Raw genomic sequence first — 19,121 nt, 5'->3', positions numbered from 1 at the left:
TAATGTGCTAATCCGTAGTACCTCAGAATGTGACCTTATTTAGAAAGAGGGTCTTGTGAAGGAGGATTAATAAATGGCCGCACTTAGGCTAACAGATTGCTTATTCTTATGCTTGCCCTTAACACAGTCAACTAACCCGACTGACTGGTTGCTACTCACAGCTCCAGGCCCATTGTTAAAATAAAGCTATTAATTCTACTGTCTCTACCTTATTCCAATAACTGTTAACAAAACATCTCAGTATCTTCAACATTAATAAATAATTAGCCTTTGGTAATGGACACAGAGGAAGACTCTTAATAAATATAATGAATGTATTAGGGTTTATTCCCTGTGTAGAAATTATTAAGGCTAATTTTAAAACTTTTTGGTTACTGAGTATAAAAACCCATAATTGATACTTAACAGTATACATTTGAAGCAATCTAACATAATATATTCTTAAAAGGACACTTGAAAAGCCAAAGCAGTAGCAAATTAAAATCACCAGGGTTTCTTTTTATTTTCAGTATCCAAGAATTAACATAGGGCTTGCCGTTGGGATTGCTCGCAGGTCCCTCCAGTGTCTTTTAATAGCTTCCTGCCTCTTTCAGTGCAGATTCTCCAGGAGCCCGCAGACCCTGTGCATTTAGGGAGCCAGACCTTGCTGCACTTATTGTACTGAAGGGGAAAAAGAAGAGAGAGAAAGCCCCATGTGCATTTGACATTTCCCTGCAGTTTTGTGATGTAAGCCTCATTCCTATTCTGAATATTCATAAAAGTGGTTTTAAAAATATTGTTATTTTAAATATAATTTGAAAGCTAGATACAAAGCACATTGCTTTTTCTCCCCTAAGAGATCTATCTATTATTTTGATTTAGAATATATATATATAAACCTTTTTCTATTTGTTGTCATGAGTTCAAGAAGACAAGGATCTCCCTTCAAATACTGATTGGAATTGGCTGATACTATATATGTGAGTTTTCATTTTTTCTTTTCCTTTTTCCATCTTTTCTTTCTTTCTTCCATTTTTACTTTTGCAGGTGAACGTCTACAGAGAGTCATCTCTTTGACTAGCTGTAGAATTACCTATCCTTATCTGCTTTTTTTCCTAGGAAAGTATTTTTCTATAAATATGTATTTCTAAAAATATATACCTGCTTGGTAACTATTTATTTTACAACCCTTATAGGCTTCTAAGCATATACATTGTGTCATGTCACAATTTGACATTAGTTCACAAAACAACTTAAAGTTTGCTATTAACAGCAGATAGATGGCAAGAATGCTATCCTGAAATCCTGGTATCAAACTTAGGACTGTTAGACACTAGGACAGGAGGTTTAGAGGATTTTGAAATGTGTTGCAGTCTATTTTGGATTGAAAAATCAATGATAAAAAACCATATACATTTGTAAACTATTAAAAAATTAAACAAGATAAGAAATAAAGATGATAAAACTGATGAAAATGAATTGATAAATGATTTAGTAAATCACTTGATTTTAAAAAAATAGCTCTTTGCAGCTGAAAAATAATGCATGAAAATTATGATTCCTCATTTTCTTAACAGAAAATAGATACTCATCAAATGTAAGGGACATTTTCCTAAATCACACAATCAGGGAGTGGCAGATCAGGACCTGAAATTCCATTTCCTGACTTCCTCTGTCATAGCTCTGTAATATTTTGCAATAATCCCTGACATTTGAAATGAATAGAGGTAGTTTAGAGGGAAATTTATGAGGCCGCAGCTGGAGAAGTGCAAATTATATAATTAATGGCTATTTCTTTAACAAAGGTACATCATGCCTATATTATGAAAATTGAAAGAAATTAAGAAAACTATAAAATGACCTAAGTAAAACATATGGATAAAATTATTAACTTCTTGAAGTGTTGGATTCAATTTTTCCTAATTGTACAAGACAGATTATCTTTTGTAGGATTCTGCTGGTCTTCATGAAGAAAATTTTACCTTGATTTTAGTTCTTCCATCTGTGAAGTGGGAAATCCTGTTACCGAACCCTTGTCCTGGTAGTTGGGACTTTCAGTAGTGGCCAGTGGTCAAAGTACTTTATAACTTCATTAGAAATCTATGTTCAGTGGCATGTTAAATTCATTGAAGAAAACGTATTCCCTGAGCTCCCCTTGTCTCATAAATGGTGAAACACTTATAGAGTATTAGTCCTTTTAGAAAGAATAATGAGTCAGAATTCAGTTAATTCTTGCAATGTGTTAGATGCATGTATCCATATCAAAATATTTTACATGGATATTGCGATTGGTTTCTCACAAGAATCCCATGTGGTAGGTGCTAGTATTATTACTGTTTCCATATTAAAACAAACAAACAAACAAACAAACAAAAACAAGACTCAGAGAATAGGCAATTTGTCTAAGATTATTCAACTGTTAAGAAGTGGGCCATAATACATTAGAATTCATTTAGTCTAACTCAAGTACCCTCACTTACCATAATAACCTGTCTCCCTTGTGGAGACAGTTGCCAATTTATTTTAGGAATTAAAGATTAGTTAGTCTTGTTTCCTAAGAAACATTTCTGTGAGACTAAGGAAACCAAGAAGACCCTGAAAATCAGAGGTTTAGTTTAGTTTTTTTTTTTTTCCATTTTTTAAAAATTCCTTTTTAGAGATTATAGTAAGGCAGGATGGACATTAGTCTCTTAACTGTCTCTTTTAGGATGCTCTCCAGCCTAGATTTTGCAAATGAACTTGTAGTAGAGCTGATGTTTTCAGTTAATTAGCAGCTTTAACTATGATGTCTTTTCAATTGAGCCCATCACATATCAGATACCTTTCATGCAGCACACTCTAATTCTTCTGCTACAAATACAGTTTCCTTCCATTAAAACTTGTAATAAGAATCAGTATTAGTTCAGCAAAACAAGGAGCCATGAGAAAGAGTAAATCACAAATTTGAGTCTTCAGAAATAATAGCTATTAGACTTAACAAATGATCTTGGAAATTATTTAAATCCTATTAGACTTATCAAAGTATAACTAGACTTTATAATGCTGATATGAAAACCAAATCCAGATATGTGTAAAAAGAGATGCAGATATTAGTATAAATATAGATGCATATACAAATGCATTTCCTGTTTCTTTATGCCAGCTCTCTCCTTGTGGAGCACAGTGAGGGTGACAGAAATTCATTAGTCTGTTTACATTTTTTAATGACACTTGACGGCATACAATGCTCGCGGAAAAACATCTGTGTCTGTATTTACTAAAGTAATTGAGGAAATAATGAACCTAATGAGAAATAAATTATATGTGTTTACTGAATCCCAGTAAAGGACTGTGGTTTATATATTATTTTAATTCCATTTATTATGTATTGTATTCTTAAACCCTGTTAGAAAATAATGAGCTTTAAAATTAACTCTTTTATTGAGGTATAGTTGATTCACAGTTTTGGGTTATATCATAATGATTCAGTTGTTCATACATATAAACATATTCCTTTTCATAGTCTTTTTCATTATAGGCTATTATGAGGTATTGAAAACAGTTCCCTTGGGGGGGAAATTAAATTAACTTTAATTATGGAAGTAATAACTGAAATATACTCTCTTTAGTAAAGAAATCAAAATACTGCATACCGCTAAAATCCCCTTTGGCTATCATTTTATTTCTGAGAATGACTCTTTCCGTCCACATGTTTTCCTATTGATTTATAAACACAGAGGTTCTCATAGACACTACACGGTATTCAGTGGGTGCGATTTTTTTTAACATGCAAATTCTCACACTGTGGTTATCTTTTGCATTTTATTATGTTTTCCATTTAAAAACATATCTTAGTGATTCATATCATAGTAGATGTGCCACATGGATCAAACATTAAAATTTCTGCCTGGTTTTTCATAAGAACATGCCTCACCTTATTTTCATTCTATTTGGAGGGAGTTAGATTATTTCCATTTTCTAAATTGGAACAATTCTGCAATAAATAGCCTTCTGTGTGCTTTGTGGGAAGATTGCACTGGGTCACTTATCAAAATGTTATATGGAGAGGCTTTTTAATTTTATTTTTACAGAATTGATGATTGAGGATAGTATCTCATTGCTTAGTATGAATTTCTTCAATTTTTATGAGATTAACTACTTTTATCTATATCCTATTGACGAGTGGTACCTTCCTCTCTCTATGTTGCCTAGAAAAAAAGGTCTTGTTATTTTAGAAACTTGAGTTACTCATCTTTATGTTATTGATTTGTAGGATTTATATTTGCTCTCATTTTGTTACTTTTTGAAATACTTTGTCCATATGGGATATTGTCATACAGAAAATGTAAATGTATTATATTTTTCTTCATGAATTTGCTTTAGTGCTTTGCTTAAAAAATTTCCCTATCCTAAAATATAAATCATTCTAATTATTTCTCAAATATTTTTTCTAGTTTTGTTTGATACATTTGTATCTTTCAGCCATCTGGAACATAATTTTTTGAGCCTGTGATATATTTTTTTCTTATAGAGGGAAATTCAAAGTCCTAACATTAGTTACTAAAAAGTCCATTATTTCACATCAATTTAAAAGTTCAAATTAAACATAGAATAAATTCCAATATATAGATATGTGTTTATTTATTGACCATGTTTAAGTCTAGCAATCTGTCTTTCCCAACAACAATTTAATTGCCATTGCTTTATAATATACTTCAGTCCTGAAAGGTATGTATATTCATTTTTTAAAATATATTATTTTTTATATCTTTTATTTTGAATTGAAGTATAGTTGATTCATAATGTATTAATTTCTGGTGTACAGCAGAGTGATTCAGTTATACATATATATGTATATATATTCTTTTTCATATTCTTTTCATCATAGACTATTAGAAGATATTGAATATAGTTCCCTGTGCTCTACAGTAGGATCTTGTTGTTTATTTTATATATAGTAGTTAGTATCGGCCAATCTTGAACTCTCAGTTTACTCCTGAGTGAATTAAGCCAAAAAGAGAAAGAAAAGTACTATATGATATCACTTTTATGAGGAATCTAAAAAAAATGACACAAATTAACTTATTTACAAACTAGAAACAGACTCATGGTGGCCAGGGAGGAAACGGTGGATGGGGAAGGATAAACTGGGAATTTGGTATTTGCAGATACTTTTTGTTCTTTCTTTTAATAAGTTAGATTAACTACTTTGGATATGAACTGTTTCTGAATTTTGGAATCAGATTCCCAAATTTCATGAAAATTTTTCTTAGAACTTTTGTTTTAATTGTTGAATATATTGATTAATTTAAGAAAAATAGACCTTTTTTTAGTTAGTTGGAGTAAAGTTTAGTGTTCAGTTACTATTATAACCCCTCATAAACAGACTGACAAATGTTCTCAATGTGTAGGGTTTATCTTTTTAAAAAATTGAGTCTTGAATTTAGTAGTTTTTTGATACATTTTAGATCAGTTTGCAGAAAGGAAGTAAGGGATTTTTGTTATATTTTGCACCAAAGAATATTTCCTTTTTAACTAAAATATCCAAGGATTTGTTCCTATGAAGTATAATGAGCCTGTTAAGAAAAGTGACTCAATTCAAAGAGATACAAGGTGATGGAAAGAGACTGAGTGAAAAAGAATCTTCACATGCAATCTGCCCCTCCAAGGGTGCTGTAGTAAAAGAATGTGCCAGAAAGTGTGCTGGAAGGGCAGGAATGATGAGATCTCCTGGGTTAGACTGGAAAGTGACCTGGGAAATACGGTTGATTTCAGGAAGCCATAAATGTACCAGAAGCTGATAAAAAGGGGCAAACTTTTTCCCCAAAATTGTGATTGTTACTTTTTCTCTCCCTCCATTTTTTAAATGTTCAAGGAAAAGTTTCTTAATGCATTATCTGAAATTGTCATCCAGAGATTCAATATTTAAAATTATGACCTCACGAAGTCTAATGACATGACTGAACTTTCAGGATTTAGCACAGATTTAGTCACTGGGAAGGACTAAGACTTATAGGGCCCTTCTTGCCCTTGAAGAACAGATCACGTCAGTGCTGTTTCATATATACCAGAGATTCAAATGTCACTCTTAAGGGACAATACTGAAATTGCATCCCCAAATTGACTCCCAAAACTTTGAGTGTTTCATCTTTTAAATACTCATCCTGCTGTTCTTGGTAAGTGTGAGGCTTTAGAATTTATCATACCTGCAGTGAGCTAATTATTTGTGCTGTTGCCGTCTCTGCATGTCTGCTCTAATGATCTTTACTTATGGGTAGAGTTTGTGTGTATTTTGTACACTGTTGTACCCTCAGTCTTAATTATAGTGATTGTTTCATATGAAACAATCAATATGTATTTATTGAAAAAATGAATGACTTTTAAAATAAATCATTTCAAAAAGTTACATGTTTCAGGTGTACTAACTTCCCCTCCTAAATGCTCACACCCACAGAAGCAATGGGACATGAAAATATCACAGAATTCATCCTCCTGGGACTTTGCAGTGATGACAACGCGAAGGTCACCTGCTTTGTGCTGTTCTCACTTTGCTATATTGCGATTCTCTCAGGAAATCTTCTCATTCTTCTCACCATCAGAGGCAGCCGCCTCGGAGAACAGCCCATGTACTTTTTCCTCAGCTACTTGTCCTTCATGGATGTCTGCTTTACCTCCACCGTGGCCCCCAAGCTGATCACCGACTTACTGGCCCAGGAGAAGACCATCTCCTACAACAGCTGCGTGGCCCAAATGTTTTATGCCCACTTCTTTGGCGCCACTGAGATCTTCATCTTGGTGGCCATGGCCTATGACCGCTATGCAGCCATCTGCAGACCTCTTCAGTACACGGTAATCATGAACAGACAGGTGTGCTATGGCCTCGTAATGGCGTCTGCTGTCGGCGCCTTTATCCACTCCATCATGCAAGTATTGATTATTATCCAGCTTCCCTTCTGTGGCCCCAGGCAGATAGACCACTATTTCTGTGACATATTCCCCTTGCTGAAGCTGGCCTGCACCGACACTAGGCTGTTGGTAATTGCAATCATCACCACCACAGGGGTGCTGTCCATTTTGACCTTCGCTGCCTTGGTAATCTCCTACATCATCATCCTGTCCACCCTGCGGACCCGCTCCTCCGAGGGCCGCCGCAAAGCCCTCTCCACCTGTGGCTCACACATCACTGTCGTGTTCATGTTCTTCTTGCCCCTCATCTTCACCTATGTCCCCATGGCTGCTTCTGTCAGTAACGACAAGATTTTTGCGCTGTTTTACACCATGATTGCCCCTATGTTCAACCCTCTCATCTACACCCTGAGAAACACAGACATGAAGAATGCCATGAGGAAAGTGTGGTGCCGGGATAAGCTCTCTAGAGGGAGATGAAGCCCCTGGTATTTGCACCCTTTGCTGGACCCAGCTCTAACCACACAATCTGTAATGGTGACAAACATTTCAGATACAGAAAGGTGGTGTGCTGTCATCAAAAGCTGCAAGCCTTGCAGACAGATGGCCCCTCGGCCCGTTGTTACTGAACGCAAGTAAGTTCATGTGCCTGATGCACCATGAGACCAAAGAAACTGAAACATTGGAGTTTGGAGCAGAGAGAGGTTTATTGCAGGGCCAAGCAAGGAGAATGAGGTGGCTTATGCCCAAGAAAACCTTGAACTACCTAAAGATTTCAGCAAAGCATGGTTAAAGGCCAGGTAAGGGAGGGGGATCATAGGGTACATGATCAGCTCATGCACGATTCTCTGGTTGATGCTGAGAGAACAAGGCAGTCAACACTATCAATTCCCAGGTGCCAGAAGGTCTGGAACGACGTGCTCATGATCATCAAGTAGTTAATTTCTTCCCTTTGGTGGTGGTTTTTAGCATCTGAAAAACTCAGGAAATAGACAGGAGATACTATTATCTGGGTACTTCATAGATGAGCTACAGCAGAAGATATGGGGGAGGGCCCTGTCTCAGGAAGGCCCCACAGGGTCCTGCTTGGTTATACCTTTCTGTCACTTTACTTTTCTGAGACTGTGTACAAGGGGAGTAGATCTGATGATCTCCAGATCCCTTCCAGCTCTGACACTCTGGAACTTGTGACTGACATTCTGGAACATTCTGCCCTTCATAACCCTGACAGATAGGCATCGAGCAATTTGTCAGGGCAAATTGTAAAGACAGCATGGTTTGGCAGTTGTGATCTCCTCTAGGAAAGAGATAGCCTGACTGTGACATCTCTCACAGAGTGGCCCTAAAAACTTCCATATTTTTTAGGTTTCCACTGCAATAATTTTTTAAAATGCCAAAAATTTTGCAAGTGTTTTATACTTTAATTTTTTTACATTAACAAATCACCCTTCTTCTAAAATAACGCAATAGAATGTAATAAGACTGAGATGCCAAATGGTGCAGCTGAGGCCCTGAGACTCCACCCCATCCCCACCAACTTCCAGCCCTTAGGCATCGGCCTGCTCCTCTTTGGGAGGTAAACTCCTGACTGCTGTTTAGCAAAGTTAACAGCTGGGAAGTGGGAAGTGACTAGCCTCACCGTAGCTCAGGCTGACCTATCACAGCTCATGTCTCCCCCTTATCAGAATCATAAATTCCACTACTTTCATGTGTCAGCCTGTGTCTCCATCTTACTGGAGTTGTGAATCTACTATCCTCCCATGTACCACAGTCCCTCACTTACAGCCAATCAGAAGGCTGCTCCACTACTTCTTTGTGTTCACAACCTCTTCCCCAATAAAAGAACCTGCACGTTCCTACTGGTGGACACGCAGGCACCACTTGCCTGTGTGACCCGCTGCTGCCTGTAGGAACATAACTATTAAACCTTTCCTTTGCTCTTAAACATCTCCCTTTCTGGTAAATTCTTCTCACCAACTCACATCACCGGCCCCACCAAGTGTCTCCCAACAAATACTACTCACACTATACTTCCAGAAGTTGTCCTAATTAATACTTAGTACTTTATTAGTGGTAATTAGAAGTTTCAAACTGGATAATGAACATTTTTTCAACCCCATAAATGTAATTCTATGACCATATTTATCATCTCTTTTTAAAAGTCTTCATGAGTAAGCAAACTGACTGTCTTTGTAAATGTGCAATTTGGAAAATCTCCCAGTCTGTGAAAGGCCATGAATTTGAGAAGGCACATAGCTAAAGAGATGGGTGTTTTGGGGGTGCCTTTTGTTAGTCCTCACTGTTCCTCATGCTAATAGTATATTTTGATGCTTTCTTCCATCATGCATACTATGCAGATCTGTCTCATTCCCACTCAGGCAGGACCTTGTACTAGGGAGAAATAAGGGAGATTAGACTAAGACACAGATATAACCAACTGGAAAGCATAAACTAAAATCATTTTTGGTACATTGAGGTGTTTCTTTAATTTATACAAAAATCCTCAAGCCTTATAGATTGGGAGAGACTTCTGATGCTATCTAGGGTCACCTGAGACCTGGAGGTTGGATTCACCAAATTGTCAAGAAGGTGCATCAGGACCCCCACTTCTACAGCTTGATTGTGCTATCCACAGATCAAATCTTGGTGATCTTGTCATTGACAAAAGTCACCCCCACTGAAACTGGGGAGAGTCTGAGTTGCCATGATTCTTGGCCACCTCTTTCCAAGGAACCAAGAGTAGACTCTCTGAGCTCTTCTGATTAGAATTGACTCTGAGGAAGTTTTCTGAACAGGAATAAGTTTATAAAGCCACTGGTAGAAACTTGAATACTATTTTATATGGTCTGTTTCTTGGTCTTTGAGAGTATTGAATCTGTCACCTTTTACCTTTCTAGGGATGTCAGACCATCAATATTACTACTATTCCTTGATAGTTAAGGCTTTAATGGAGAGACATAAAGGAAAGAGTATTGTGGACAAAACTTATCAAATGAATAACATTTATTTATTCCACAGTTTTTTACGTTCAGTTCAAGTTATAGCAGAACAGATGGGAATATACATCTGAAGTTAGGTCTCTTAGGGTGTCATTGTTCATAGACCCCTTATGCTCGAAGAACATCAAGAATCACCTAGTCCCAGTGTTTCCAAATCTAAGATCTTAGATGTATCACTGCCTGTTTAAAAATTTCCAGAGGAGCTTGTTAAAGATACCGATGTTTTTATACACTTTAACACTGGCCAACTGAATCAGAAACTCTTCGAATAGATACCGTTATTGGTTCAAAAACCTCTCATGATGATTTCCATGATCAGATAAATTTGAGAGGCTAATCATCTCTTTAAGTTGAGCAAAGAGAAGTTCATAGAGATCCAGTGAGTACATGTCCAAGTTGGGGACTATACACATGGATCCCTGTGGTCCAGGGCAAGGATGTCTTAACTATATCTTCTAGTCCAGATGTCTTGATGCCTTTGATCTTTCTTACCTTCTATTCTGTGAATGCTCCAACATCAGAGATTACTTTTTAAAGCACTAACTATGCATTGTCCTTGACATAATATGTTTGTGTGTGCACACACACACACCCCACAACTGTAAACACATACCCAGGTATGGGCAATAACTTGAATAATCATACTTGTGAAAACAATGAATGAAACAATAGCAGAGAGATAGTCAGTGATGTGTTTACTGCTGTGGAAAAATAAAGCTCAGGTTGGGTGAAGTGAAGGAGGATTGTGTCATCAGGGCAAGTTTCAGTTTGTTACTGAATTCAAGCCCATATTACTTGGTGCATGGCAAGCCAATAGATTGAGAGATGAGTTGTTGGATCATGGAATAATGGCTTTATTTGGAAATTCAGCAGACTGAGAAGATAGTGGACTAATATCCCAAAGAATCACCTTATCCAATTTGGAATTCAGGCTTCTTTTGTATTAAAGGAGGGGTGGGTGTGGCTTGTTGTTGCAGACTTCTTGGTGCTGGAATCCTTTGTTCTTCCAGCTGTCCAGGTAGGTCCAGTCACAATCTTCCTATGAACCTCCAATAAGACAAATGCTATTGTCGGCTTGCAACTTATTTCTATATGAATGCAAAAATATTATACTTTTAAAGATCAGAGCCTTGAGAATGGGCTAGCCTCTATATTTCAGGATCTAGGCAACAGTCTTTTACAAAAGGCGTGGAGCCAGCATGACGAAGCACAGGCAACTGAGCACAAAAGTTAGAGCTAAAGGAGTAGATTCAATATGAAATCAGGTTTGTTCTTCTCTGTTATAAGTTTACTTAAGAAAGACGTCCAGAGTAAATGTCTGTGGATCCACAGCTGATAAATGGCTATTTTCAGTAAAGCCGTTTGGTTCAAACATTGGAGGAAATACGGAGGAAATTTCAGCAAATTGCATTGACCCTGTTGATTGAGACACAATCGTGTATTCATCACAGATGTCTTTGTTTTTTACTGAGTTTCTCTAGCTTTTCTTGTTAGTTGCTTTACATAAATAAAGAGTGCTAGCTACAGATGGCAACTAAAGGTGAGAGTCGGTCAGCAGAAGCATATTAATGGGATGCTACAGTTAAAATGGGGATCTTAGAGGCATTTGTTTTTTCCAATTTACTTATTGTTTTGGTAAAGAAAATGAGTCCTAGAAAAAGCAAGAACTTTTCCCCAAGCCCAGAGAATGAGAACAGACCTTTTGTTTTCTAAGCCTGTGTTTCATCTCTTTGAGATTCTGCGCACACCTCCCCCGTCTCCCCATTCCATCCAGATGAGGCTGTTTTCACTGTGTTTTGGAGAACTTACATCAGGATGCCTTAGCTCAGATCTTTGCCACTGTTCCTGTATCCTTTCATTCATACAAACTACTTGTATTGATTGCTCGCAGTTCTAAACACCATAAAACAGCTTTAGGCACTTCACAGTAGACTCTCATTCTTTAAAGAAAATGACAAAAGGGAAAAAGCGCAAGGACAAAATTGTGGTGCTGAGTACGATCCTGCTGAAATCTGAGTTTAATAAGATTTCCTTGTCCTAGATATTTCAGAAAATCATCTGATTATGAAGTATTAGAACAACCATAATAATAATGATAAATCATAACTTACATCTATAGAATGTTTTATACTCTCATTTGTTCCTCAAAAAAACCCCTGAGGTTGTTATTGTCTTCACTGTGTAGATGGGAAAATTTAACATCATCCACCTTGAATTTCTACTTCTAACTATTTACCATTGGCATCCCATAAAACCCTCCTGCTCCACAGTTTTTTCATTGCATTTTTTACTTCTGCATTTCTCAGTGTATAAATCAGAGGATTTAACATGGGGGTGATGATGGTGTAAAACACAGACACCATCTTATCCTCTGAAAAGGTAGTATCAGGGCGCATATACATGAAAGTACAGGGACCAAAAAAGATGATGACCACGGAGATGTGGGAGCCACAGGTGGAGAGAGCTTTGCGCCTGCCTTCAGCTGACTGCTTTCTCAGGGACACCAGGATGACAGTATAGGAGATTAACAAGATAACAAAGCTCCCCAGAGCGATGGTACCACTATTGGCTGTCACAACAACACCAACCACGTATGTGTCTGTGCAGGCAAGTTTCAGCACAGGGTGAACATCACAAAAGTAGTGATCGATCTCATTGGGTCCACAAAAGGGCAGTTGAACTACCAGAGCCACTTGGATAATGGAGTGTGTGAACCCACCTATCCAGGTCCCCAGCAACATTTTATTGCATCTGTCCCGGTCCATGATGGTCATATAGTGTAAGGGTTTGCAGATAGCCACGTAACGATCATAGGCCATCACAGTAAGGATGAAGATCTCAGTGCAACCAAAGAAGTGTACCCCAAAGAGTTGCAACATGCACCCCACGTAGGAGATAGTTTTGCTCTTGGCTAATAGGTCAACGATCATCTTAGGAGCCGTGACTGAAGAATAACAAATGTCCACAAAAGACAAGTAGTTGAGAAAGAAATACATAGGAGACTTGAAAAGATGTCCCACATAAACTGTCAATATGATGAGGAGGTTTCCCAGAAGAATGACTGTGTAGAAGAAAGAAAACACCACGAAACAAACTTCTTCAACCTCTAGGTTCTGAGAAAGACCCCAGAAAACAAATTCAGTTACATTGTTCACTTTTCCCATGGAATTAGTCTGGCAGGCAAAGTTCCCAAAAGGCACTTAAATTACCTGGAAAAAAAAGAAAACATAAGAAGGACCAACAATATTTATTTCTAACTCAAAACAAATGAATAATTGGAATAGTTAAAAATAGAGAAATGGGTACTTACTACTAATTGGCATGTATACCTAAAGAAATTGAAGTGCACATATTCTGATCATCTTATTTCAATATGATAGTCCATTCATTTACTTCAGATGAGGAAGCAAAAGTCCAGAGAAACAAAACAAATCCTCTAAGTCACGCATCTAACCAAGGGTCTCACTTCCCTCATCTTCCATGAAGGTTCTTTCATGTTTCTAACAAATTGCTTTCTTCTAATCTGTCTAAGGCAAGTAGCCTAAATTTGAAACACCTTTTGAATCTGGGTATATGGTAACATTTATATTTTGAAAATGTTCATCTTATTTTTGACACAGAAATGAAAACACGTGCCCATATTTTCCCTTCTGAATACTGCCATGAGCATTTAGGTAGTTAAGACTGGGTGACCTGGCAGGTCTTCCTTCTTATTAAACTCTGATATTTGTGTACATGAATTTTTGGCCCCCTATTTAATGTCAATCTCTCATATTCAAGAGTGGTGTGTTGTAATTTGACACAACATTGTAAAATGACTACTAATAAAAAAAATGTTAAAAAAAAGAGTGGTGTGTAGCAGTAAAAAGAGAACCAAGATGATACAAATCTGATTCTGAGATATTGGTGCTGTAACTCTAAGATAAATCATTTAGTTTCGTGGGGCTTCTGTTATCCCATTTGCAAAATGAGAAAGTTTTAATTTCACTCTCATCTGTAATATTGACAGTCATTTCTATTATGAAATTAAATCAACTCTCTCAGCTTGGAATAGCCATGAAACCCTAAAAAGGAGGCAGGGGCACAAGAAGATAAAGCGATAGAAGAAACTGCTGGAGATACATCAAAACCTGTTTGATTTGAAAGGAAGGGAAGGGAGATCTCACCTTCAAACTCAGTGTTTGAGGATTCCCCAGGAATTGCTCTGTCTTGGTGTTTTAAATACTTGTCTGTTAGCTAACATAAATGAATAAATAAAAAGACAAAGGAAAAAATGACTCTGCCCTTAATCTCACCACCCCTTCATACTCAATTTTAATGGGTGACTCTTTAGCGGAGGAATTTCAGACACTCTAGTGAGGTCACTGAAATGAATGTGTGGGGAGGGGACTGGGAATAGTTTTGATTAAAGGGGCTCACACGTCATTCTTCAAATCAAGCCAAAGATGTGAATGATTCCTTTAGTTCTAGGGTTGCATAGGATGACACGGTGTCTTCAGTATTCATCCGGAATTTTGCCCACCTGAGGACACATCCCCCAGCGATCTCTCACATTCAGCGCTTGCAGTTCCTAATGAGCTTTGTGCTCTCAGCCGCCCTTTGTAGCAATGTGGTGCCTGGCATTTCCAGCTTTTGGGAAACTAGATCTGCATATTAGACCTGTTGGAGTGATCATTACAGGTGTGCCTTCTCTTACACAGCGCGAAATAGTGATAATGCTGCCGGTGGATGTAACCGGTGTTCCAGGTTCTTGTCCTAAGAAAGAATTCTGAGACAAGATGTAGTAAAAAAGCACAGTGAGAATTTGTTAAGGGAAGAGAGAATTTTTCAAGGGGAGAGCGGGCAGGCTCAGGTGAGTGGCTGCCCTGAGTTTCTTTGGCAAGCTGGTTACACAGAATGTAAAAACGAATGGGCAGAATATGCCCCCTTCATTAGGGAGGAAAGGGCCTGAGGTCATATTCCCTGATTTTCATCCCAACTCCACTTTACTGAAGGGAGAGGGGAGTTTTGTCCTTATTTAGTCTGGAGTGGAAGTGTCATGGCATCGGTGCCTGATGATACTTCTAATCTGCAAGGCTAATTTTATTGAAATGAGGGCATAATGAGCAAAAGGTCACATTCAGACACTGAAGATTCCTGCCTTTTCCTACCTCTCTTCATTGGCCTCCGGGCCACTTATCACCCTCAAAGGTGTGATCACTTATCAGCCCAGAGGTTCCTGCTTTTCCTTCTCTGCCCAGGGACCCCTGGTGCTTACATGATGTGTGGTTTCCTGCATTTGGCTTGTGGCCCTTCTTTCTGCCCAATTTCTGCCTTTTGGTCTGTGTTCCCCTTTCTCTGCTCATATCTAGCTATCTGCCTGTTCTAACAATAATAATAATAATAATGGTGCTAATAGCAGTGACAATAATAATAATAATTCAAATTCACACTCAAATACATCTCCCTGCTTTTACATGCTCATCCTCCTTTGCGTTTGGATCAAAAACAAAAAACAAAACACAAAACTATTCTCCACTGAGAGAGCTCTTCAATTTAAGAGTGCTCAACACAGCAGTTTTTGACAACTGTGAATTATGTTACCAGGTTCTCATCCAGGAGAAACTGAGCATTTAAACACAAGCCTGGCAATTGCACCTCCAATGTCCATACCATAAGATTGAAGAGGAACTCTTCTTTCTTCCTGAATTAAGACCTATCTCAAAGAATTCCTTCCTCCATTTCCTGAGCATTTCAAACATGGTAACGTTTCACTTTCTTTTAAAATTATTGGCATTTTCTTACAGATAATCCTAAGTGTCCTATCTCATCGTCTTGTATGAATGCACTTCATCAACTTAAACATTTTATTCTCTCATTTCTTAGTGTCTTGCAATTATATAACAAGCATTCAAAATATATAAATTTGATTAAATTACCCTTTTCCACAAAACTTTAATACTAGTTTTAGAAGAAAAAAAAACTCACCAGTATTGTCCACGACACTAGTTTTGCTTTCTTTTCCTACCTCTCCTGAGATAATCTGGGTGCAACTGTCCAAAATAAAGTTAAGAGTGATGCCTTAAGAATTTCTTTGTAAATAATTAATTTCAGAGAGTCATTGCCCCTAAAAACTCAAAAGTTAGTAGAAGTCATATTTTGTTCCTGGTCTGTCTCTCACCAAGTGAATTCTGCCATTTCACAGTGCCGTTGGCAATAATGTTTTCTCTTCTTCTTATGAGGTCATTTTAAAGAGAATGCTACAAAATGTTAAGGACCCTGGGGAAAGCCTTTCCCCCAAAGTCTCCCTCCATAATCAGGGCCACTTCAGAGAATTAAAAATGAGCTTTAATTTCTAGATGTCTTTTCAATTTGTTAAAAAAAAAACATAAAAAACTTTAACTTGCTATATTTAAAAACCAATTAATCTTTGCATTTAGAACCACAGCACTAATTCAAAGCATTGCAGCAAACAGAGATATGCATTTGTCTTATGATTGTTTCTCTTGTTTATTGGAATAATGTGCATATATATTTACATGTATTTAATATAATTTACTTGATATTTAATATAACATAAATTAAAAATATTTTTGAAGGTATTTTTTGATTTTGAATTGTCCTACTCTTTTGAAATTCCTTTCGATTGGAAAGTAGTGGATTCAACAGTACTATCGGGGTTCACTGTTTTTATTTTTAATTGAATCTCTGCAGATTTCTGGAGAAACTGATGGGAAAAAGTTCACTTTCAGCCTGTACCTGGAATGGATCACAGTGCAGAATTTCATTCTTTTACTTTTTGATTGCAAACCATTAAGGTCGACTCTTGACCATTAATATTTTTCTCTTACTCCTTTCCTATTTCTACCCTTTCCTTTCCCCTCATTCTTGCTTTACTTTCTTTCTCCTTCCTACTTTCATCCCACCTCCTTCTTTCTTTTTAGTACAATATCCAAAAAGCAAAATAATCTTACTATTTCATACTTTCCAAGGGCACTTATGAGCTGCCCACTGCAGTTGATTTCTTGATCTCACTGGGCCTTTTAATAGAGGCCGTATGTTTATTTTCCAAACAATTTGTAAATAGCTAGGAAAGGGAACAAAATATTCATTGACTCCCCTTTCCCACTGGCCAAAGTTCACCTCACAGTGGGGCAATTTCTCTGCAATCTCTGGCCATGTCACTAGACATTTCCTGCAGTTGTAGGAAAGGACAGAGTCCAAACAGCACCAGGGGAATTCAGAACAGGAGGGAGTTTGATGGGAAAACACTGAGCATATTTAAGCTCCAATCATGTCACGCAGTAGCTACCACCTCAGCACCAACAAGGAATCTCTGGGGAGGACTCCAGAAGTGTCCACATGGGTGTGAGCCCAGGTCCTGTCGGGTCATGCCCAAGAGAGACCTGAAGATGGAGGATAGTTTCCATAGGTCTTTTCATCTGTGGTCTCTCAATGTCCTGGTGAAGTGAAGGCCACTGCTAGGGCATCTCTGGCTACAAGCAAGGCAAGTCCAGGAAAATGGGTGATGCACAAATGAAGTCCAGTACCATTCACCCTTGTACCATGTATATCTATTTATATTTTCTAATGATACAGGATCTTGTGGGAGAGTAAAATACATCACCTTTTTCTATGAAAGGAGAGAGATCAGAAGTACAAGACAAACTTCTTCAAGAAAGTGGTCAAACAGAAACAGACTCACAGACATAGAATATAAACTTGTAGTTGCCAGGGGGGAGGTGGGAAGAGAAAGACTGGGAGTTCAAGATTGGTAGACACTGACAGGTATATGTAGAATAGATAAACAAGTTTATACTGTATAGCACAGGGAAATATATACAAGATCTTGTGATAGCTCACAGGGAAAAAGAATATGAAAATGAATATATGTATATTCATGTATGACTGAAAAATTATGCTGTGCACCAGAAATTGACACAGCATTGTAAACCGATTATAACTCAATTAAAAAAAAAAGAAAACAGAAAAGTAAGGTGTTCATTTCTAGTTTGGGGACCTACTTGGGGTGAGAAAATCAAGCCGTGTTTCCCACTGTGGCAGCTGTTCTCAGAGCTGGAACTGATAGTCATCATCGTACCCCTCCAACCACTCCAGCTTGATCTCTCTCACACTCAGCTATTAGCTCTCTGCTTCTTAACTTTGCAAGTGACAATTTCCTTCATCCAAAAGTGACTCAACTCTCTCTTGCTTGGTCCATGCCAGCGGATCCTGCTGAAAACTGTATCCAGTCCCCATACATCAATACTCCATGATATAGAGTAGCACCCCCACATACAGGCTCTGTTATCTCCAAATTTAAATGCCCATGAAAATCTGTGTCTCTTTCCTAGGGGTAAGAGATTGGATAGAATACATTTATTTAAATTAAAATTAAATTAAATTAAATTTTTATTTATTGAAGAACAGTCAGTTACAATGGAACACATTTCTTTTTTATGGAGGAAGACTCTGTATTTCTCAGGCCACAGGTCTCCTCAGAACTCTATGTATGTCCCATGAAACTTTAGTGTTTATCTTCCACTTTCTGCCTTGCTTGTGTAAGGTATCTATTGCTATGTGTTGGCAAACATCACTAAGCCTAAACATTAGTGGCTAAGACCACAGAATTTAATCCAAAAATTAGTAATTTCAAATTACAAAACCAAAACTTAAAGGCTTAAAGTAAAAACTCTTTATTCGATTATGATTCTGCAGTTTGGGTTGGATTCAGCTGGGTGGTTCTGTTGGTTTTACCTGGCCATCTAGTTTGGATGGAGCAGATGCCTCCAAGACAGCCTCATTCACATACCTGCCAATTGGCTTAGGTACCTGAGTTCTCTCTCGTTCTCCGGCAGCATGTATTGAGCTCCAGCAGCCCAGGGTTGTTTTCGGGCAGTGGTTGTTTTACAAAAGCTAAGTCTTCCAGGCCTCTCAAGGCAAGCTTCAGGATTTGCACATCACTTTTACCACATTCTACTCATGTGGTTAAAAGGTTATATATGATACTGCTACTGAACCTTTGAATCAGGCTCTGAGTGTCCTCCCGCCCCTGTTGTTCAAGGCAATAATACACTGAGACCAACTGCAGTTAAGAAGCAAAGGAAAGCTTCAGTCTTTGCTCAAAGAACAGAGGAGTGAGCCTGTATTCTAGTGCATAAGCTCTGCAGGACAGACAGGCTGAGGGCGGGGTTCTCATCGGCAGGGCGGGGCGGGGAGGGGGCGGAGCCCTCACAGGGCCTCTGCAGCTGCGCAGTTCGGGGCTCCAGACCGCAGTGC

The 19,121-nt window shown here is 37.9% G+C and overlaps 2 protein-coding genes across 2 annotated transcripts; one reads left to right on the top strand and one right to left on the bottom strand.

The window, feature by feature from the left end:
- The first annotated feature begins 6,417 nt into the window (after nucleotides 1-6,417).
- On the top strand, nucleotides 6,418-7,344 carry LOC105076742 (olfactory receptor 4P4-like). The gene has a single exon (XM_010965004.1). It carries the CDS (start codon nucleotides 6,418-6,420, stop codon nucleotides 7,342-7,344), a length of 927 nt encoding a protein of 308 aa, XP_010963306.1.
- Nucleotides 7,345-12,091: 4,747 nt separating this feature from the next.
- LOC105076406 (olfactory receptor 4S2) lies at nucleotides 12,092-13,033 on the bottom strand. Its single transcript, XM_010964503.3, has one exon. The coding sequence runs from the start codon at nucleotides 13,025-13,027 to the stop codon at nucleotides 12,092-12,094; it is 936 nt and encodes a 311-aa protein (XP_010962805.1). The 5' UTR covers nucleotides 13,028-13,033.
- Between the last annotated feature and the right edge of the window lie 6,088 nt (nucleotides 13,034-19,121).

Source organism: Camelus bactrianus, chromosome 10, assembly GCF_048773025.1.
Source record: "Camelus bactrianus isolate YW-2024 breed Bactrian camel chromosome 10, ASM4877302v1, whole genome shotgun sequence".
NCBI lineage: Eukaryota > Metazoa > Chordata > Mammalia > Artiodactyla > Camelidae > Camelus > Camelus bactrianus.
This window is presented reverse-complemented; position numbering and strand designations above follow the sequence as displayed.